Source organism: Chelonia mydas, chromosome 8 (assembly GCF_015237465.2).
Source record: "Chelonia mydas isolate rCheMyd1 chromosome 8, rCheMyd1.pri.v2, whole genome shotgun sequence".
NCBI lineage: Eukaryota > Metazoa > Chordata > Testudines > Cheloniidae > Chelonia > Chelonia mydas.
The window spans coordinates 10,037,035-10,060,297 of NC_057854.1; the positions used below are offsets into that span (position 1 = coordinate 10,037,035).

Genomic DNA, 23,263 nt, shown 5'->3' on the forward strand with positions numbered 1-23,263 from the left:
TTCATTTAAATTCTGTTTCAAATGTTTTAAAACAAACTAAAACTATGAAAGCAGCATGGCTATTTCAATTTGGTACAATGAAAGCAGCAGAGAATGGCTCCAAGATACACAACAGCTTTCCCACTTTTCCAAGAACACAGGCATGTTCAGTGTCTTGAGATGGTTATGGAAGAAAAGAATGTGTCATTTTCCCTACTTATAAATTCGTAATTGAACACATATAGACTGATAGATTCCAAGACCAGGAGGGACCATTGTGATCCTCTAGTCTGACGTCCCATATAAAAAAGGCCATAGAACTTCCTCAAAATAATTCCTAGAGCAGATCTTTTAGGAAAACATACAAGCTTGTTTTAAAAAGTGTCAGTGATGGAGAATCCACCATGACACTTGGTAAATTGTTCCAATGGTTAAAAATGTATTCCTTATTTCCAGTCTGAATTTGTTTAGCTTCAACTTCCAGTCACTGGATTGTATTATACTTTTCTCTGCTAGATTAAAGAGCCCCTTCTCAAATATTTGTTCCCCATGTAGATACTTATACAGACTGTAATCAAGTCACCCCTTAACCTTCTCTTTATTAAACTAAATAGATTGAGCTACTTGAGTCTATCCCTATAAGGCATGCTTTCTAACCTTTTAATCATTCTTGTGGCTCCTCACTGAACACTCTCCAATTTTTCAACATCCATCTTGAAATGTGGATACCAGAATTGGACACAGTATTCCTTCACTGGTCACACCAGTACCAAATACAGAGGTAAAATACCTACATGCTCCTACTTGAGATTCCCAATCACCTGTTTCCTAAGCATTGAATTAGCCCTGTTGGCCACAGCTTTGCAATGGGAGCTCATGTTCAGCTGATTATCCAAAAAAAAAAAAAAAAAACCAAACCCAAATCTGTTTCAGTCATTTTTTTCTCAGGACAGAGTCCCCCATCCTGTAAGTATGGCCTACATTCTTTGTTGTATACTCTAGATGTATACATTTCCATTTTCCCATAGTAAAACTCATTGTTTGCTTGTGCCCTGTTTACCAAGCAATCTAGAGCATTCTGTATCAGTGGCCTGTCCTCTTCGTTATTGACCACTCCCCCATTTTTAGTGCCATCTGCAAACTTTATCAGTGATGATTTTATTCTTTCTTCCAAGTCATTGATACAAATATTAAATAGCGTGGGGCCAACAACAGATCCCAGCAGTACCTCGCTAGAAACCTATCAGTTTGAAGATGGTTGGCCATTTACAATTTCATTTTGAGACCTATCACTTAGCCAGCTTTTAATCCACTTAATACGTGCCATGTTAATTTTATTTTTTTTCATCAAAATTTCATGTGGCACCAAGTCAAACACTTTAGTGAAGTCTGTTACAAAAACACTATTACCTTTAACAAGCAAACTTGTAATTGAAATATTTTGGGGGCAGCTATATACTATCAATGGTTTGTGTGCCCCTAGCATAACATGACTTTGTCATACTATCAACACAAGGAGCTAATTCACTGAACAAGTCTTGCCTCTTGGTCTGTGGGTTGGAAAGTCACACTAATGGATGGAGTTCATGCTGCCGCTGAAATGACAGGAAGTGCTATACTACAGTATTAACGCAATAGTCAAAGTTGAAAGATGGTTTCTATTCTAAGCCCTATATCTGATTCCCCTAACTTTCTCAAATTACATGTAAATCTAAAAGATAACTAGAGGGCCCTCTTTGTGCATTCAAATTAACCACACAGACTTCAATGGCTATACAGAAATTTCTATTGACTAAAAACTAACCCAAAAACTAAGGGAGAATCAGGATCAAAATTTCATATTTTTAAATCCTGTACCTAATTAGAATGGTTGCCATTATAAAGCCAGCAGTTACACTGTAAGTGAAATCTGAGTTATCACATTTTTTCCTACTGTAGTTACAACAGGAAATAACTGTGTGGTATCTGCTGGCAAATGCTGATGTTTTAAGTTGTGACCATTGTATATGATGTATTTACCTGTCAGATGGATCACGTGTGATCTAGGGAGAACACAAACCCTATACAATTGCAGTACAATGGACCCTTGCAAATCCTCATGTCACTGATTTGCAAACTTCATAGTCCTCCAAGCAGTCTCATCCCACTATTGAGCGAAGATTTAATAGCCCAGATCCATACCAAAGTCTCATGTTAATTAAGCTTCATTTCAGAATATACTATAGTACATTTATTTTTTTTTTTTTTATTTTAAGAACACTAAAATGTACCCAATTGTGCATCTTAGAATAAACATACCTTAAAATACGCACTACTGGATTTTTTACAGGAGAGAGAAAAGAACACAAAACCCTGCCCCCCAAAAAACAAACGCAATGGGCTTCTGACCTTCAGGCCTGGAAAAATTAGATAGTTTAACTATTAGGACTTGTTATAAAACCTCAGGCTTTGTGGACCTATTGGTGGAAGTGAATTCTAGAGTCCAGAGCCCTTCACTGGAATGCATGGCCATAAGCCACCAGACCATGGAATCTAGGGAGCTAAATCCTGAGAGGTACAGGGCTGAGCAAATGTAACTCATGAGTTTCAATGTCAGCTGCAGGTGCTCAGTACTCTTCAGGATTTGGCCTTGTGACTCTCAGCTTGAACACCTGGCCTTGATCTTGACAGTGGCTCCCAGTGAGAAAGGCAGATAGGCACAGCCCAAACCATTTAGAGCATAGCAACCTGCAACCAAATTTTGTTCTTTCACTTGCTAGTTTTCACAACTGAGTCATCTGCAGTTAGTCTCCCAGTCATCAGTGTGAATTATAGAGTAGGTAAGCAGGTATGAACAGGAAATATTCCCCTACAAGGTTAACAATGGAGACTCGGCCATGCTAAATTAACAGACATATTTAAAGAAGCAAAATGTTTTGGGTTAATTTCAGACCAGCATTATTAATTCCTATGTTCAGAGCTTGAAATAGATTTTGTGGCTGATGTCCATAAATGATGTCATTCATGGTTCATTGGTCAAATTAATCGGATATAAAATAACTAAATTGAAAATCAGTAGGTCGAGCTCTTGTTGAGTTCTGCTGGAGAGCTAAGCAGGCAATCGCAGGCTTATTAATGAAAAAAGAGAAGGATGAAAATTGAAAAGTTAAAGCAGTAAGAAGCAACAGATTGAACATTAAATTTGATAACAACTTGCATCAAATAAAAAAATACTTGCTTCCTTTTTACCATCAACTCCATCAAACTCTCCCCAAGTTAACTAAAAAAGCTCCACTGGATTTAGCTACATAACTCCACAGGGGGCAATTTCAGACCAGGTGAATTCTCCATGGCTTCGGTGGTGTTAAAACTTTTTCTGCTAATAGCCAGATTCAATGCCACAGGGGCTACCCAGGTTTATTTGCCCCCGGTGGTTGTAAATCTATCTGGACAAGGGTTACAGTGGTGCAAGCTACCTGTAACTTCTGCTCCAATAAGCAACCTGGACCCCACTGGTGCATCCCCCAAAGTGGTAGGTCTGGAGAGGCAAGGCCAGCGCGGCAGGGAGAGGTGCTGATTCGGAGCCTCTCCTAGGCAGATTTTGTTGGTGGACCATATTTTAAACCCCCTCTCTCCAGCAGAACTCTGGAAAAGAAAGCTGCCACCCATCCAGGGAATGAAGCTCTCCCTTTGGCAAGGATGTCCCTCAAGTCCAGAAGGGTGCACTTCCCCACACATGGAAGAGTGAATCTGCCTCTAGGTCTCAATTTGGCCCATAAACATAAATACCTTCCACTGACTGTATTGAGAGGGCTGCTGGATAAATCCTAAGCGAATCTTTAGTACCATAAGAATAAAAAGTATAACATTTTGCACAAAATAACGATCAATTTCTATTTGATTGTGTTTAAAATTATGTACACATTGAGATTGTGTGTGTCACACATTATTCATGTCTAACAGATACAGCATTGTAAAAAAAATGACTTAACACACTGACCTGTGTCAAATGAAATGCAATATTTTTGAAGGGCTAATCTGCAAATTTCATACAAAATATTTTAAGTTTATAATACACACTGCAATAGGAATTTGCAATACCATTTACCCAAAGGCAGATTTTAAAGGGGTGAACATTTAATACTTTTTCCAATATAGTGGGATGTTGTAAATTGAAGAAAGGCTTTTATAAAACCCTTTTCCTGTAAACATAAATCCCAATCTTATAAAAACAAGCCTTTTATTAGCACTAAAAAAGACTTTTCTACTCAACACATTCACTTCATGTCCTGGGGCCTCTACACTGAAAAAAACCCCAAACCAGCAATAAATTTAGAATCTCTAGTAAGTAGGTTATTGTATAAATAGGGAATAATTTACACAGCAGCAGGGGTCATTTGTAAACATTAAATAATTTCTGAACAAATGGATTACTCAATAAATTTCAGATACAGATAAACAGCAAAAATACAGACACATTAAAAAAATATTACTACAGTGTTGCTGGCAGCAATTCTATGGTTAAGATTTTTGACATATTGAAAACACAGCAGTCTTTATTTAAGATATATATCCTTAGCCATGGCAAGCCCAGTAAAGACTGCAGACCCTGGTTCGTATGGGAAGTCAGTCTATTCACAGGAAAAGTCAGCCAGCTGCTAAGGACAATAACAAATGAAAAATGACAAAGTCAAAAGTGGTGGCACTGACAGAGAAGTGGAGGGCCTCTACAACTATATCCTTGTGGCTTCTAAAGCCTGATTTTGACAATTTATAAACCTGTGCCTGTGGACATGCTGAAAACTGGTGCATGGGCTCAGAGGTATGATGCTTCTATTTTAAATATTAATAATAATGACGATATGATCCAAAAAATGACAGCAGAAGAATGTTAAAGTTGCTGATTAAACACTCAAAAGTCAAGAATTGCCAAAGTTAATGATGCGCAAGCAATCTGTACTCTTCCCCCAAGTGCAGGGGGATGCAGGTAGAGGATTCCACACACACCTTTAGTTATTTGTCTATTTAAATATCTTCAAGGCCTGCATGTTCTTTTTTACTGTTCTTATCCTGGATGACAGTCCTTTCCTGAGGGTTGCTGAAAAGGAGACATTTCTACCAGCTTTTTATTGTTATAATTTGTTTTGGTTCATGCCCACAACACGCAAGGGACTTTCCACACAAAAAGGGACTAACTAGAATTTACAAGCTAAAAGACAGGAATGGCCAAAGGATCGGTGTGAGGTTTTGGGGATTACCCAGAGCAGTAAAGGGTATGGTCACCACCTGCCTGTAACCAGGGATGCCTTTATTCTGTGGAGCTTTGGCTCAGATCCCTGACACAAGCACAAGACCTCACCCTGATTTCCACCAGCCTAGTTACTGCTTGCAGGGTGACCCCAACAGCCCTTCCAGTCCCAAGTCTCCCCAAATCCGTCCTTCCTGAGTTCTTAACTACCACGCACTCAGACTTTTCCCCTTTGGTTCATCCCCCCCAAAAGAGTAAAACCAGCCCCCCGACAGTTTTCAGTTCACTTTGGGACACATATTCCACAGTTTGCACAACAGAGACCAGATTGGGACAAAAATAAATAAATATATTTAATAGAAAAATCACAGATTTAAAGAGGAAGCAGTAAGGAAAAGCAGACACAAGTTACACAGAAATAAACATAAAGATGCAACCTCAAACTTTTCACTTCTATATTAGTTAAATTCTCTTTTCTAATACAAGTTACCTTTTGCCTCTGAACAGTTTCTCAGTGTCCTCTGTTATAGAGGTGGTCCAGACTTTCACGTATAGCACCCTGCTTAGATGCTGACCCTCAGTTTCTGGAGAGCCTTTACTTCAAACCTTCTTCCCTTTCAACAGGTTTTGCAGTTTCTTTCCCCCTTTCTCTCAGGCTTGATCTATACTAGTAACTTATGTTGGCATAACTACATCACTCAGGGGTGTGGAAAACTGTAAATGTAAACAAAACTTGTTTGTCTTAGCAACTGGCTGCACAGGAAGTAGGACTGAGTGGACTTGCAAGCTCGAAAGGTTTACATCATTTTGTTTTTGAATGCAGTTATGAAAAAAACAATTCTACATTTGTAAGTTGCACTTTCACAATAAGGAGATTGCACAAGGAGTACCTGTTTGAGGTGAATTGAAAAATACTATTTCTTTATCTTTTTTACAGTACAAATATTTGTAATCAAACATAATAATAAATTAGCACTGTGCACTTTGTATTTTGTGTTGTAACTGAAGTCAATATTTTTGAAAATGTAGAAATAAAAAAATATTTATAAAAAATTTAAATTGGTATTTTATTATTAACAGTGCAATTAACACTGTGATTAATTGCATCTATTTTTTCTAATCTTACAATTGTGATTGTTTTTTTTAATTGTTTGCCCTCATAAAATACTTTTTAAAGCTTTTCTCTGAGGTCTTGATATTTTACATGTCATGTGATGTACTCTGCTCTGACGTCAACGACAGCTTTCTCTTTGATTGGTAGGGCTCTCATAAAAGGATGTAGGTAGGCACTTGCATTTGCTTTTGTTACAAAGTTGAGCTGCATAATGTACCACAAGTGATTAGATATTAGCAAGAAAAACAGTAATGACAGAGCAATGTAGGAGAGTTTACAAACTACACAATATATCATTTACCATATTCTATTCACATTTAGAGCTTTCATTCAGAGACAATTACAGTAATTTTACCAAGACAGCGCAAGGTAGGACAGGCTCAACATTTGACAATTGTTTTTTATGTTACAGCATATTTGTTTGAATAAGTCCATGCAATTTGTGTTTTTATGTGCGTGGGTTTTATCACATAATTCAATGCTCTTTCTTCTAAAGCAAAAATCAATACTGGCAGATAAGAAAAATCAATGTTCAGCATTCATAAGCAACCCTACAGCAACAAGCCTGCATATATAGCCCACAATTCATAAGCAACTCTGGTGTAATAAATAATAACAACTTTGCATGTTTATAGCGCTTTATATCTCCAAAGCACTGTAGACATTAACTCTTTAATCTGCACATCAATCTTAAGAAGTGGGAGGGTAAGCACTGTCATCGTAACGAACTAATGTCTGGAGGCCCAGCGCTCACGGATAAAGTTCCTGGACTACGTACTACAGAAACTTGTCATTCTAGAAAAGACTTCAGGACCCTGCTCAGATTTTTTTTCATATCCAATGCAGCCTATATTGTGGGTGGATGGGGTGTGTCCTGCTTCAATCTGAACTGTCACTACCATATTTGTGTTTACTAATATTAAATAATAGCAATATAAATAATACATGTTTCCCTGTGGATTTTCCAAACTTCCTGCAAAATTTGATAATATTTCCTACAGCAACCCAGGGGCCATACTCATGACAAATGGCGATCTGTGACTGTGGTGTGATGGGGTAGAATATTCATAAATAAGGGATCATGCTTCCCTTCCCCAAGCTCCTCCCCGAGTTTTATCATAAACAGAAAGAAAAGGACGTTTCTAACTTATCTGCAAAAATCAAACACTGTCCTTTGGAACAAGAATACATGAGAAGTAGCAGTAGTTTAGCTGGTTGGCTGCTCTCAGCAAAGAAAAGGAAAGACAAAGAAAAAAAGATACAGCACACTGGTGCCCTATCACTTATCTTGGGCCTCTGGTCCTAAAGTTGCTGGTCGGCCTTTGTAGAGAACAGCCAATAAAATATAAGCATCGTAAAGCAAGTACAATTATCTCAGTGATGCGCTGATAAATATACCAATGCTTAGTGCACTCAACTGAGCAATGTTATTTTTCAGTTCCCGGTGGGAACAGTTTTACTAAATATCACCTTCAAAAAACCTATTTTCTGAATCAAAAAAACAAAACAAAACAAAAAACCAACAACCACAACACAGCATAAAACTAACTGGGGAACAACTGATGCTATTACTAGCTCCACAGCTAATTACCATCTCCCAGGTTTGATTGTGTTACAACACATCAAAATACAGACTGCTTACTTATTCAAGCTTTGATAAACATCACCATGTAAATCACTTAGCGCTAAACAGGAGATTGTGTAAGAAACAAACACGTCCTCAAGTTGGGCAGGCCACTAGTCAGGTGTCCAGTACAGGAAGAAACTACCCGCAGAGGAATGCTTGGATTCATGCCAATATCTCAAGAGCATTTAGCACGACTGGCGGAACAGGGAAGCAAGCAGCAGAAACGCACAGACATGCAAAGAGACAAAGAGGAGATTAAAGCAACAGTGTCAAGGTAGACAGGCTCCACATTTCACACACATTAAAAGCAAAAGGTAAATGTTTGTATAATACAGAAAACTAGTAACAAGGCTGTTACAGCCCATGCTTCTTATCTGGGTAACCTTTCAGAAACGCTCTAACAACAGTGGGTTTGCTGTGATCAAAGATGTGTATATAGCACTCTGACCTCTACCATCAGTCCTTGAAAGCAGCCTAGTTACTGGCATTCTTGCTATTATTAATCTCTCTCTTTCCTGAATTCCCTTTCAGATCCAACCTAAGCCAAACAATTAGCATGTGAATCAGCAGTGGTACAAAACATACAGTTTCACTCCTCTTGTAGCCAGGTTTCACACCTTTTTTGCCACAGGACCCTAACTAACCAGAAACCACAGTTTTCTACTGTATTACCCAAAGATATTTTAGAGAGAGAGAGAGAGAGAGAGAGAGATTAGTTCACTCATGAATAAATATAGCTGTCAACAATGTCTTCCTGGTCAGCCTAATCCTGTGATGTGGAATTTAGAGGGATAGATGTTTCATCTGGTAAACTTCTCCAGATCTTGAAATAAAATAATAATAAATTAGTGAGGCATTCAATACGGACTTCTCTCAGTAACAACGGTCAGTATGACTGGAGAATACTGAGCTAACAGCTTGACTTTTATGAGTACAGAAGTATTTACAATATATCACTCTGGGATGATGAGCTAACTAGCAATCGCAAATTACATGGGTCCAATAAAGCATTTTCAAAGTTCCGGTCAAGGCTGTTACTCCTTTGCCAATTCTTTTTGTCCTCTCTCTGTTTCCCAGAACTTTCCTTCTTACGAGAGGCATTCACAGAAGAAGCAGAGGAGCAGGCTGAAATCCTGTAAAGTGTTGTGTCAAAAATGCAACGTAGATATGTAAATATCTCTTAAAATAAGCTATTTACTGTATATTCAAACCAATTAACAATTTTCCTGAAAAATCTTGTCCAATTTAAAGGAAGTTTGCTCCAGCTACAGGGTTTCACAAGTCGCTATTATGAATCGTGTGCCTACTGAACATATAGGAAGACTTTCAAACCCATCTCTTTTAGGTATTCTTCAGTCACTGATCTGCTACGACTCTCTGCTACCCCCTGCCTTTGTTTGTACCAGGTCTGCCCAATTTAGACGGTAAACTCCTTGGGGCAGAGACTTATCTAATCTATGTGCTTTGTAAAACACTATGCATGCGTATAATGCCATATATTGTAGGTAAGAAGTCTCAGGACCAGATCCTTACCTTGTGTAAATGAATATTCTTCCATCTAGGTCAATTTTATACATTACCACCAACTTACTGTAGTGGCTTACAAAGCATGCACCTCAGCACAAAGAAAATGAAGCCGCATTATTGGGTGTTGCTGTGGGTGGTTTGAAAGTTAGCTACATTATGCATGGAATAGATACACTTTCACTGTGCAGTAACCACACAATAGGCCAGATAATCACTTGGTGCAAATCACTGTAGCTCCATCTGCTGCTCCAGCCCCAAGACGTTGCTCTCTCATTTTCTTTGTGCTGAGCCTACATACTTTGTAAAGGTTTCAGAGTAACAGCCGTGTTAGTCTATATTCGCAAAAAGAAAAGGAGGACTTGTGGCACCTTAGAGACTAACCAATTTATTTGAGCATGAGCTTTCGTGAACTACAGCTCACTTCATCAGATGCATACTGTGGATATTGCAGAAGACATTATATACACAGACACCATGAAACAATACCTCCTCCCACCCCACTCTCCTGCTGGTAATAGCTTATCTAAAGTGATCATCAAGTTGGGCCATTTCCAGCACAAATCCAGGTTTTCTCACCCTCCGCCCCCCCACAGACAAACTCACTCTCTTGCTGGTAATAGCCCATCCAAAGTGACCACTGTCTTCACAATGTGTATGATAATCAAGGTGGGCCATTTCCTGCAGAAATCCAGGTTCTCTCACCTGGAGAATTGTTCATCTCATAGGGGGGTGAGGGGGTGAGAGAACCTGGATTTCTGCAGGAAATGGCCCACCTTGATTATCATACACATTGTGAAGACAGTGGTTGTCTGATTGCTTCTGAGACGACAAACATTGGAAATAGCCCAGGAACTATGTTGCTCAACATGTATTTTATTTATACTTGTGATATACAAGCACTTCAATTTCTTCTGAGGTGTGACGTGCGGTTGCATAATATGCAAAACTTCCTGGTAGCATAAGCGCTACATACAACCATGCACTTAACCTTACAAGCTTCATTTTATGCTCCAAATTGCAGGTTAAAAATACTACTTTGTCCACTTTAGCTTTCTATGATCAGGCAAAATATATTTCAAGAAAATAATTTTACTTGTCTGAGCCATGTATTGCCACCAGAATTCACTTATGTATTGGACAAAACGCTCTTCAAAGAAGGATTTTTCCCTAACCATACGAAAGAAATTGGAGAACAGATTGCAAATATTAAGGCCTTGATCCAGCAAACACATGTGTGAGTAACGTTACTTATGTGAGTAGTCACTCACTTCAGTAGGATTACTCATGTGAGTAAATTTTCACTTGTTTGTCCCTGAAAGACTGGGGCCTAAGTCTTTTCCATTCTTGACAACATTCTTGAGAGGTCTTTATAATTATTTGGTATTTATTAAATATTGGATCTGACATAAGTGTATGAAACTGAATGCCTCTAATCTGATTTTTACTGTGACACCTAGGCACCCTCTGAAAAGTGTATTTCCTTGGAAACTCTATTTGACAATACAACATTGACACTTTCTACCAAAGCTTAGCCTGTTGCTCCAGGCTTATCTCTGGACTGCCATCAGCATCTCATACCAAAGTCATGCCAGCTTGATCCCATGCCTTTGTAGGAAGGATCTTGTAATCCTTGTGAATGAAGCTTGATTATGACAAGTATGTTTTACTGAGCAAGCAAATATATCTTGGCTCAGAAGCATCAGCATGGGACAGGAAACAATCACACAAGTACTCCAAGATCACAGGATATTCATCCTACCTTAAAGCTTTCCCACCTGCATCCAGTAAAGTCACACTCATTTTTAAAGTCCCTTTACTGATGTTCAAGGTTTTCTTACTCCGTTTTATTTTTCTGATTATCTTTCAATGTATATTGCAACTTGTCCTTTGGGGTGGAATTTTCAGGGAAGCCAGTCACCTAATCCCCCCCTGAATTTCAAAGGGATCTGGAGGCCTAAGTCCCTTCGGACTTGTCTCCACTGCAGTGTTAGCTCAAGATATAACTCGAGTATAGCCCTTAACCTGACTCCAGTCCACACACAGAAGTCTCTAGCTTGAGTTAACTGGTGCTTTAAACTGGAGATCACTAGCTATCAGCAGGTATGGGTTAAAAGTGGAGTTCTGTAATGCAGTGGAGACTCTGCCACTTGGTGCTGCAAATCCAACCACTGCAGCTAGAGCTTTGTTTTACAGTGTAATGGCTCTCACTCCAGTTAGGCTAACTCAGGAGAAGTTACCTCAAGTGTAGGAGAAGTTACCTCAGCTGACACTACAGCAAAGAAACCCTTAGTTTCATCTGAAAAATCCCAAAGTTCTTAAAGTACCTGCTATTTAATTTGCCCTTAATTTAATAATTCAGGGACTTGGAGCTTTCTGTAATTTTGTGATTTATCTGTGGATTACTCTTCCTAGAACCATCAAAACCTCCAACCTTATCTTACTAATAAGCACAGATTTTGCTTATTTAAAACAAAACCAGAAATTCCCTTTGTTTGCTATTGCTTTTAATGGTTTATACTTAATTGATTTGTATTGCAGAAGTGTACAGCATCTGGAACGTTTTCATATTTCATGAATTCAGGCTTCTATGCACCATGTTTTTTGTCTGAACAGAGCTAGGTAGTAGGTATGCTGCAGTGTACAATTCACCCTATGGTACCCTGTGTTCCAAAACACTGGATTTTTCTGGAACAGTTCCAAACCTGCTCTAGCCTCTGTTACTATACAAGTAAACGTTATACTCCGCAACAAAAGCAAATGTAATTTAAATGCTCAAAGAATGTCTCAAGAATCCATTTTAATGTTCTCTTTTGAGTTTTCTAATTTTGGTGTCCATGGAACTTTACAAGGGCATAATAGAATGTAATGACAGTGCATCCTTACCTGTGTACCAGCTGCTTACGGCTTACACAAATAGCAGTCTCATAGTCGTGAGTGACGCACACTTTATGTGGGTTGCACTTTACCTTCAAACATGGATCTTTGGATGGATCAAGAGCTATTAAAAACAAATGCAAAAATAACAAAGTTAGGAGTTTAAGTGAAATTCTCTCATCATTCCCAATTCAAATAAACATGCAACTAGTGGGAATAAATATAGAATCATAGAACTGGAAGGGACCTCGAGAGGTCATCTACATCTAGTCCAGTCCCCTGCACTCGTGGCAGGACTAAGTATTATCTAGACCATTCCTGCCAGGTGTTTCTCTAACCTCCTCTTAAAAATCTCCAAAGACTCCACAACCTCTCTAGGCAATTTACTGCAGTGCTTAACCACCCTGACATTTAGGAAGTTTTTCCTAATGTCCATCCTAAACCTCCTTTGCTGCAATTTAAGCCCATTGCTTCTTGTCCTATTTTTAGAGGTTAACGAGAACAATTTTTCACCCTCCTCCTTGTAACCTTTTGTGCACTTGAAAACTGTTATCATGTCCCCTCTCAGTCTTCTCTCTTCCAGACTAAACAAACCCATTTTTTTCCAATCTTGCCTCATAGGTCATGTTTTCTAGACCTTTAATCATTTTTGTTGCTCCTCTCTGGATTCTCTCCAATTTGTCCACATCCTTCCTGAAATGTGGCACCCAGAACTGGACTCAGCTAGAATGTTAATGAGTGGGTTCTGTGAGGCCCTAAGGATTCCCCTCCAGCACATCATGGAAGAGGTCAGGATCTTGATTTTAGGTCTCCCAAACATAATGGCAAGGTTGCATCTCCAACTAATTTAAATTATTTTTATATCGTTTTTATTTGGACTTTAATTTTATTACTTCTTCCTCCCAAAGATTTCCCCTAATTCCTGCCTCGCATCCCCTTCCTTCCCACATTTATTGCTTATTTGAAACATTTTTGTTTTAATTTTGGAACTCCACATAAGGCATTTATGTCAAATTACCCTGGCTGCTTTTCCCATCGTTGGTTGATGCCCAGGGAAGTTTTTTTTTAAAAAGATATTACTTTTTACAAAAAAAATGGAGTAATTTTTAAGTTCCAATTCAATTACCGCTGACGTTCTCCACATGGCAGCAAATGTATTTCTAACAACCAGAGGGTTCTTTTGCTCTCCTGCAGTGCCGAAGCATTGCAGCTGTTCTGCATTGGTTTAAGCAGTCAGAGCAGCAAGAGCTCACCACATTAACACCCATTACAGATTTGTGACGGGCAATTGAGCACATCCATTGCGTATGTATTTAGAGGAATACAAGGCGTTGGAAGTCTTAAAAACAACCAAAAAAATGTAAACAGCTTTTGCTCCTAAATCCATTAAACGGATAGAAAAGGTGAAATGGGGAAAAAGGTCATAAGTTTCCAATACCATTAACATCTAATGAGTTTCCATTAGGCAAATATATTGTATTGTCTGTCTCTACCTAGTATGCTTCTGCAAGCAAGGATCATGAACCAAATTGAACCCAAGTTATGGTAGGGATAAACTTGGCTTTATGGATAAAATCCTGCTGATTTTACTCAGGGAAATCAATAGTAGTTTGGCATGAGTAATAGGAACAGGATTTGGGCCATTATGAAGTATATGGCACTAAACACAGAGTGAGTGCTCAACAAATAAAAAATGGTACTGAATACTCATCTTTGCAAGGTACAATTACTTATCTGCACGTGAATTCTGAAACCCAGGATAAAAATTGGTGCAGCTGTAAAAGTGACTAAATCCTAAAACAGTGTCACATTATAATCTATTTTAATAAAAAGGAAACAAAATGTTTAAATACTCTTCACAAAAAAAATAGAGGATTCCAGTATGGGAATCAAGTCTCAGAGGGGTAGCTGTGTCAGTCTGTATCCACAAAAACAACGAGGAGTCCGGTGGCACCTTAAAGACTAACAGATTTATTTGGGCATAAGCTTTCGTGGGTAAAAAACCACTTCTTCAGATGCATGGAGTGAAAATTACAGATACAGGCATAAATATACAATAATAAATCTGTTAGTCTTTAAGGTGCCACCGGACTCCTCGTTGTCAGTATGGGAATGGTGCAGCAGAACCTTCACATGTATAGAAAGCATGTATTGAATGCTCTTGTGTTTAAAGATTTCAGTGGGGCCAGAATTTCACTCCTGGATTCTATTTCAGTTACAGACTCACACCTTCTCTGTGTTTCAATATTTTCTCTCTCAAATGGGAATAAGAATAATAGAAGGGGCAATCTATACTGGGTACGAGAGATCAAAAATGTGATTGCCAAAGAGTTTAGAGTCTTAGAACGTTAAAGAAATTTAGAAGGTTATACTAATGCTTTGCAATACAATCCCTATAGACAGGGTACAAAATAAGAAATAATTTCTAAAACATACCAATCAAAGATCATGCTTTGTGAATCAGGTTTCTACAACACTAGGAGCAGATGCTCATCATCTGCAGAAGGCCTTTGGGAATAAGATGAAATATAAAACCCATATTTGACATCACATTTGTGTGTGTTCTACAGCAATGAGTGTGAAGTCTTTGAAATTAAGAACCAAAATTATAAATACATAAATGAAGGGAGAGGGAAGGGCACGAAAAAAGTAATTTTTTAAAATAAAAATCTGAGGTCAGTTTTATTACAAAAATAAAATTCCTTAAGCATTCAAGGGAAACGTCAATATTCTGAAACACATTTTTCCTGTGAAAAATTTCAAATGTTTGACTTCTCATTCCAATTCACGATGATTCTCTCTCCCCCCGCATCAAAACTTTTGCTGGAAGGAAATTCCATTTTCTGGCCAGTTCTGCTGTGCATCTAAACCCTGCAGTCTCTCGCTATCTGACAGAGCAAGAAAGGAGAGCTCTCTGGGCCAACCCAGGGAGTGATGAGGGCATGGCTAGCGAGTCCAGTACCTGTATAGATTCAACAGCCACAAAACTTCTGTGGGAAGGTCAAGCAGCATTGGGCCTTAGCTCGCTGGCTCTAAAGATTAGCTGCATAAAAGTGCCCAGGTGCAGTGCTTCCATTCATGTGTGATGTTTCCATCCCCAACACAATGCCAATTTATTCAAGCTGAGAGCATGGAACCAGAATTCCAGCCACAGTCACTGAAAAGCAAAGTGGGTACATCGTAGTACACAGGTGTCATTTCATTTTCATCTGACCTTTTATTATTTATTTATAGCAATGTATGCACCTTGTTAAATCTATAACTCCTCCGATTCCCTTTTAGAGATATCAAACTAATTGGGAAATAAACAGTAGTGATTGCATCAAGCCATTAACAACCTCCTAACAGTATGTTAGCATCTCTTTTTTACATGGCATTGTTATGAAAATAATGATGGCACTTACACTCTGAGTGTCTTCCCCCACTAGTCAGAGAAGAGAAGAACACCACAAATTATTCTCTCCGCATCCCCAATACTTGCCACCAAGAGCTCCAGGTTAACAATATAAATCATTGTTGGAAAAGAGCTAACAATAGTACTTGAGACACTTTTCCATTAAATTTCATGTTTTTACATATTACTACTATAAAGGAAGACGTATGACTGATAGGAAATGCTGGGATTCGGTCAGTAGCAATGCACGCAGAGGGTTGCAATATAAGACAATACTGTAGATCAGGGTCATGTTAATCGCAACGGAGCAAACTTATTTTTCACATATGTAACTTTGGAAGCGTGGTAACAAATAAAATATCTCTTGCTGCAGCGGCTGTGCAGTTCGCAAAACTTGTACAGCTAGTTCACAAGGGCAGATTTATGACCTTGATGCTGTTTTCATGACCATTCTTTTGGGAAGAGTTCAAATTCCAAACCCGCACATTTTTAGTAAAGTTTATATAAAAAAGCCAGGCAATCAAAAAGAAAATGACATGTAAACACATTTGGTTTCAAAATTGCCATACAATAAGTGCTATGATCACTCCAAAACAAAAAGACTTTTGAAAAATGAAATGTCAAAAGCAGTTGCCTCACACAGTCCTCTTGGAACTGTTCTCAGCATAAAAGAAAACAAGACCATCTGGTAAGAAAAGCTATGATGAACTGGAAAATGGGACCTGAAGTCTATAATGCAAAGATTCTAGTTCATTTTGTATCACAATAGAGCATGGTAATAAAACATTTATTTTAAATGAGACACTGAAATGTAGTTCTGTATTTTATATATTTGTCTCCAGCAGTGCCCACAAAGATCTTCGTTCTGTGTAAACACAGAGGAAGGCACAGTCCCTGACTCTACAAGCAAGCAGAATGGGGTCTGAATGGGGTGGGGTCAGAATGGAAGCCTGTGAAAAGCTGAGTTAGGGCAAAGCAGAAGACTACTACTCATTACGTTGGACTATTCCCTGCTAGGCATGAAACCATTATAATGCCTAAGGCTGAACTTCAGATTGAGGCAGCAAGGTCTTGAGTCATTCCCTACTCTCTCATTCACAGCAGCCCAGCAACTGGCCAAAGCACGTGAAATAAGCAGCTCACTACTGACTCCAATAGGCAATGGATGTGGGGCAGGTCAACATGAAACAGTCAGCTTCCAGAATCAATTCCGCACAATCATACACTGAATTATGGGCTTAGACCCAGCACCCACTGAGAAAACAAGACACCTATACTATTCGGCCACCACTTGACTAAGAAAAAGTTGTTTTTAACATTTATTAAGATCCTAGTGTAGGCGGCGAAGTTCTAGTTTTAACACTTGTTAGCTGGTTGACGTAAACCCCAAGCTACCATTTAGGCTTTATCTTGACCAGCTACCATGTTAAAACTAGAATTGCCTTATCTATGCTAGGATTTTAAGATGTGTTAGCCAACCTGTTTTTAAAAGAGCCCATTCTTCCTAGTATAGACGTGTCCTTTGTGTTTATTGTTGAGCACATTCAGTTTAAAAAACTCTGCTCTCTTCTCCCTCCGAAAAGCCTGGCTCGCAGTACAGATGAAGTAAAATATAACCAAAGTGAGTTCTGAGCGTATACTAGCATTAAAGCAAAGAAAATTAGGAATCTGATTACCCTGCCATTTATGTGTGCAAGGTCACAGTGTGAGTCAATGGCAGAGGCAGGAAAAGAATGCAGGAGTCCTAAATACTAATCTCTTACTGTGCTCTAACTACCATAAAACAACTGCAGTCTGTTGATACCTGTTAGACACGAAGCTCCTTCTTCCCATTCTACTTAATCTTAGGGTTCATTAAGTCATGGCATTGATTTGATAAGAAATATTTTTTGGTTAGCGTGGTTGGTTGTAACCTTTGATGCCATAGGTGTAATATTGTTAATAAACTTGTTTTTACAAAATACTTTGCTTGAAAGAGCAGATTAGAAATCCCCAAAATATCAACATCAAGTAATAACCATGTTTTTTATTCTGCTTCTGCAAAAGTCAGCATAAGTCATTCTGCTTCATTAGAGAGAAAACTGCCATTACCCCTCTCCGCAGGTCTTGAGGACAGTATGTCTTCAACTAGCTTACTCAGATATTTAACTCTCACTCTCTCTTGCCACGTAATTACTCGTAGCAATTTGCATACAGAAATCAATTCAGCTAAAATTTAATTACCACAGGACCAAATGCTTCAAACATGTATGTGAATTATTTTCACAATGCAACAAAACAGCAACAAATCAAGTTGTTAGCATTTATTGAATCCCTGTACTGTTGTTGTGTTTTAGAGAAACCGTAACGTTTGAGCAGTTAAAGAGATCAGTATTGTGGAAAGAAACATCTATTTTCATTTGTATGGGCACTTTCAAAAATGATTTCTCATAACCAACATACGATCCCTTTTGACATTGCTGAGGGCTACACAGGCTAAAGATATTGTAAAGGACTATGTGTTGGTTTGCTTGCCAAGTAACACGATAAAGAACATGAATAATAAGTACTCCAGTGGGCATTCTGTGCCAAAAAATTAAAAATTAGGCACCACAAAATTAAAAATTCTGCACACAATATTTTAAAATTCTGCAGATTGTATTGGTCAAAATAACACTAAATTATCACACCAGTTTCAATTATTTTGATAATTTATTTCAAAATACCTGTCAGCAAGTATGTCTGCAACAACATACACACACAAATTCCCCCAGGAGTAGAGAAACCCTTATGTCAACCCCAGTTCCTGTTTCTCTGGCCCCTTCCCCGCCCGCTCCCAGAGCCCAGCTGCAGTGCCCCCCTGGGGCAGATACCCACACCCCCTCTCCTTCAGAGCCCAGACATTGGGCCCCTCCTTCCCCAGATACCTGCACAGCTTCCCCCCGCCCCACCCCGAGCCCAGGGATCCAGAGGGAGAAACAGCCTGATGCTTGGTCCCAGGCTTGCATGGAGTTTCCTGTGTGCTGCCCTCTCCTTCCCTTAGGGCATGCTGGGAACTGCAGCTGCCAGGAAACCTCTAGCTCCCTCCCCTCCCACCCAGCAGTATCTTCTATGTGCCAGCTGAGCTCTGCTGGGTCCAGTGGCCCCTAGTGCCAGCTAGCAGCCCTGCAGACCATTTCTGTGGCGGAAAGGAAATTCTGCATGCACGTTCATTTCTGCAAAATTCTGCATTGCGCAGTGGTTCAGAATTCCTCCGGGAGGGAATAAGAGTCTGCTTAACAAACCTATAGAAATGAGGTGCAGTTATAATAGGTGAAGAGAGGATAGAAAAGACAGGACTTAATGTCAGTTAAAAGCCTGCTTATGATAAATGTATGTTGCTGAATTTAATATAATTAACGTGCCAGTGTATAAGTATTTTATTCACTTAAACTGTCATGCAGATTTAAAAAGTTGCAAGCAGTTAGTTTATTTGCAAGGTGAAGAGAATCTCCTGGGAAATGCAAAGCATCCTCGACTCCCACTGAACTCATCTGAACTGTTGTACCTCCCAGGATCAGGCCCTTTGTGATCCACCATCATCATTCCCTGAATCCATTCAGCTAGCAACAACGAATGGACTTAGTCCTGCAAGGTGCTGAGCGCTCTCACATGCTTGAGGATGCTCTGCATGCCACAGAATCAAGTCATATGAAAGGAAGGGGAAACATCTAGGCAACCTAGGGTGAAACAAAACAAAACTAATCCTTTTACTCCTCCAAAGAAAATGTCTCAGGAAACTACAGATACAGCAAACACTACTATCAGAAAGCTATTGAGACACTTATAATATTCCGCTGTGGTCCAATATATCATAAGAGAAGGATTACTGGTAGCTTGATTGCTAGATAGCTGTGCCTTTTGACAAGGGAAAGTTACAATTTCTCTCTCAACACCTGTTAGTAATATTTTCTTACAAAGGGACAGGAGAATAGCCCTAGATATACTTGAGTACATAACGGTGTTGCCAACCTCAAGATATAAAAAATAATGAGTCAGATCTGCAAAAAATCATAAGATTGGCCCCACAAATCATTCAATTTTAAGATCAAACTATGTTTTTAATCCATCTTTTCATTTTTAACCCTCCTGCTTCTGACTATGTGTGGGTATAATTTCAGGTTGAAAAGTCAATCTTTAATGTACACAAAAAATGCATGCCTCCCCATGGCTGCTCAGATAGAGACTCCACTTACCCTCTCCTCATCCCTAAGACAGGGGAACTGCTATCTATTTCCTATTACTGTCTTGATTCCCCTTTCCCCCCTGCCTTGCTGCCCCCAGGGGCTCCTCCCTTTCTCCTTCTCCTGACTCCTCCTTCCCCTCCTCACTGCCTCCCACAGGTTATTTCCTCTGCCTGGATCCCAAGTAGAGCAGAAGTCCCAACGCAGCATGAAGAGGGGGGTGTCGCTGCTGGGTCACAACAGCAGCTGTTCCCCAACTCCCCACTCCACTGCCTCCCACTTCCCCAGAACCTCTCTCTCCTATAGGGCTATACATGAAGGCAGAGCCAGTGGCAGGGCATATCCGTGTCCTCAGCACTGAGGCTCTCACACACAGTTCTGCCTGCATGGCCAGCCCTAAAAACTGTGGGAATGAAGGAGTTTCTCACATCATCACAACAGTTCTTCCAACAGCTGCCAAAATCCCATGACTTGTAATCAGATGACGGGAGTTGGCAACATGGCAAAACTGTCTTCCCTTACCTGTTCAGAGGGGACTCACTCTCCCCACCCCCAAAGGCTGGAGGAGTGAGCCCCTGCGTCGCCCACCCCATCTCTGTCTTCTGCACCCCCATCAGCCTCCTTCCTGTCCCCTCTGACCCCCTGCATCCTGCTGTCAAAATATCAGGGACTACCTCGGATTGATTCAGCTTCAAGCATCCAGGGATGTAAAGGCTGCACAGACTTACAAAGAACTATTAAAATTACCTGTGGCTGGTAAAAAATAAAAAGGTTGTGAAAACACATGAAAACATCCATCCAGGATCACAGGACATCTGTGAGCGTTATCTGGATCAAAGAGAACCTCCTGGATCTGAAGAGTGAGGGAGAGTATCTATGAATGATGGCAAGAGGAAGTCATTGGGATGAGGGGGCAAAAGATGAACTTATTTTTGGTCACGCTCAGTCTTGTGCACTCCCTCCAAATGCATTCAGTTTCCTACTCCTTCCACAGTCACTCTGCCATTGCTCCCAGGTACCCTGCCCTCCCTGCTCTTCATCTCTAAGGGCTTTTAACGCAAGGGCTTTTAAAGGGCTTCTGGGAAAGCCACTGCTGATGCCATCCATTCCCTGCTGCTTCCAAGTCCAGCCGTATCAGGTCTGGTCCCAAATATGCTGCCTCACTCTTTGCCTGACACCTCCTGACTGAATTTTACACCCCTCCCCCATGCAGTGTATTATGATTATCAAATTAATTTGAGGACGAGAGAGAGGCAGCACATTGGGTACAAGCATGGGCAGAGCTGGTCCCATGAGTAGTAGAAATTGGGTGAAGACAGGAGAACCAAATGGCTAGCTGATGACCTCCAATCAAAATGGGCCAAAATCGAGTGGTAGTGACAGAATTCATGTACTTACATCAGAATCTCAGCTTTTATTGTAAAAGAAGTAACATTCTAGCCCTCTTGGCTGAAGAGAAAATTTTGAAAATGAACTTTAAAGGCTCAAAACCCAGAAAGCACATAAAAGACTTCAAAATTATTATTTTTTTAAAATCTCATGATAATTAAACCAGTCTCATGATTTTGGAATGCTTGGTGTTGGCAGTACTGTGGTGACTCTACACTGACAAATATCATTCTTGATGTAAACTCTCTTGGCCAAATTCAGCTCTCAGATACAATGGGGTAAATCTAGAGCAATTCAATGGACGTGAATGGAGTTTCACTAGCTGTAAACTGAGAAAAGCACCGGTCCAATGCCTACAGAATATGAAGCAGAAGAACTTTAACATTTACATGTAGTTAAAGACACACTTTTCCCCGTTTTAGACGAATATAGATAAACATTATGAATGGCTCAGGACAGAGAAGTTACAGAAATGTTTCCTAGCTCAGAGTGTAACTATTCACTGGCAATTGTGAAATATGCTTTACCTAAAGTGATAGTATGATCACGGGGAAAAACTAAGAATTAATTCAGATTGCTGATTTCTCAGATACCAAACTCTCTTGCAACTTTGATTAAAAGCAACATTGAATTATCAGGGTGTGAACTAAGTGAGTGCAAAAACAAAAGCAAACGGAATTGAAACCAACTACCTCAGGCTATACACTTTTCTCCTTATTCTTAAAACAAAACTTTTCCCCAAGCGCATTGTATAGCTTTTCAGTAGATATTTTATATTTTTAAATCTGCACTGAAAACATACAAATAACATGCATGTTTTATTCTTAGATTTGTAAACGAAATGTGTTTCAGAAGCAAAATCACCTCATTAACAACACTGAGCACATTATCATTTAGTAAAAATTAGACACTGAATTATCAGGTTTACGAATCTATACTTCAGCAGGAATAATAATGTTTCATTTCTAGTAAATTGCTACATGCTCTTAGCGGTGTGCCATGAGCTTTGGAAATTTATATCCCTGAAGGCCGAAAAGTCACGCGTGAGATTGGTGTGTGTGTTGACAGTTTGAATGTTAGTGTTATTACAGAGGTAATAACTGCCAAGCAGCGAGCCAGTCTTATGCATCCAGAACATGCTCAGATTTAAATCTTACAATTAGACACGGTGGGAGATGAATTCTGATTTCGGTTACCACCCTACACAGAAAGAGAGGCCCCACTGCTTTCAGTGAAGTTCCTCTGGATTTACATTGAGGTCAGAGCAGAATTTGACCCCAAATATTTTCATCTAACTAGAGCAAAATATATAGGATCATTTTATGCTCCATGAATTCAATACTACAATGTGGCCTTCAATCTCACTAGAAACAACATGCTCAAGAAAGAATCACCATTTTTTCCTTGATTTTATCCTTGCCCTCAGTATCTTAGATAATGCATGGTAGCGGACAGTCTTGTTGCCCAGTGATTGAAGTTGGGACGCTCCCTGTAAATCAGAAGGCTTCATTTCTCCTGATGACGCTCACTGTGTGACTTTGGGCAAGTCACTTAGCCACTCTGTGCCTTGCTTTGTCTGTGTTTAAAATGGGGACAATACTACTTACCCACTTTTATGAAGCACACTGAGATCCTCAGAAAGCCCTAAAGCATATAAGCCCAGAGTCACTGTGAATGACAGTCACTGATTGATAAAAAAAATACACAAAATGGCTAAAATCTTGCAGAACTATGAGCCAGGTTTATTTATCACAGCTTCCGACTGTTGCCATGGAAACACATGCCAGCACTTCATTTCCTTTTTCAGGACATAAAGACTTGTTTCCATATTACATTAGTTTTAGTCCACACCGAACAAAACAAAACACTAGAAAAGGAGAGGAAATGTCCAAGATTGATCTGGTCCAATGTTCCCTCTAATTTTTGACAG

The 23,263-nt window shown here is 39.5% G+C and overlaps 1 protein-coding gene across 3 annotated transcripts in view; it reads right to left on the reverse strand.

Moving 5' to 3' along the window:
• The window catches only part of SPOCK1 (SPARC (osteonectin), cwcv and kazal like domains proteoglycan 1), a 464,084-nt gene that overhangs the window by 177,234 nt on the left and 263,587 nt on the right, over nucleotides 1–23,263 (reverse strand). For all 3 annotated transcript variants that reach the window (XM_037907087.2, XM_037907086.1, XM_043520783.1), the window contains one exon: nucleotides 12,358–12,472. In XM_037907087.2, coding sequence (XP_037763015.1) covers nucleotides 12,358–12,472 — 115 coding nt within the window. The remainder of the gene's footprint in view (nucleotides 1–12,357; nucleotides 12,473–23,263) is intronic.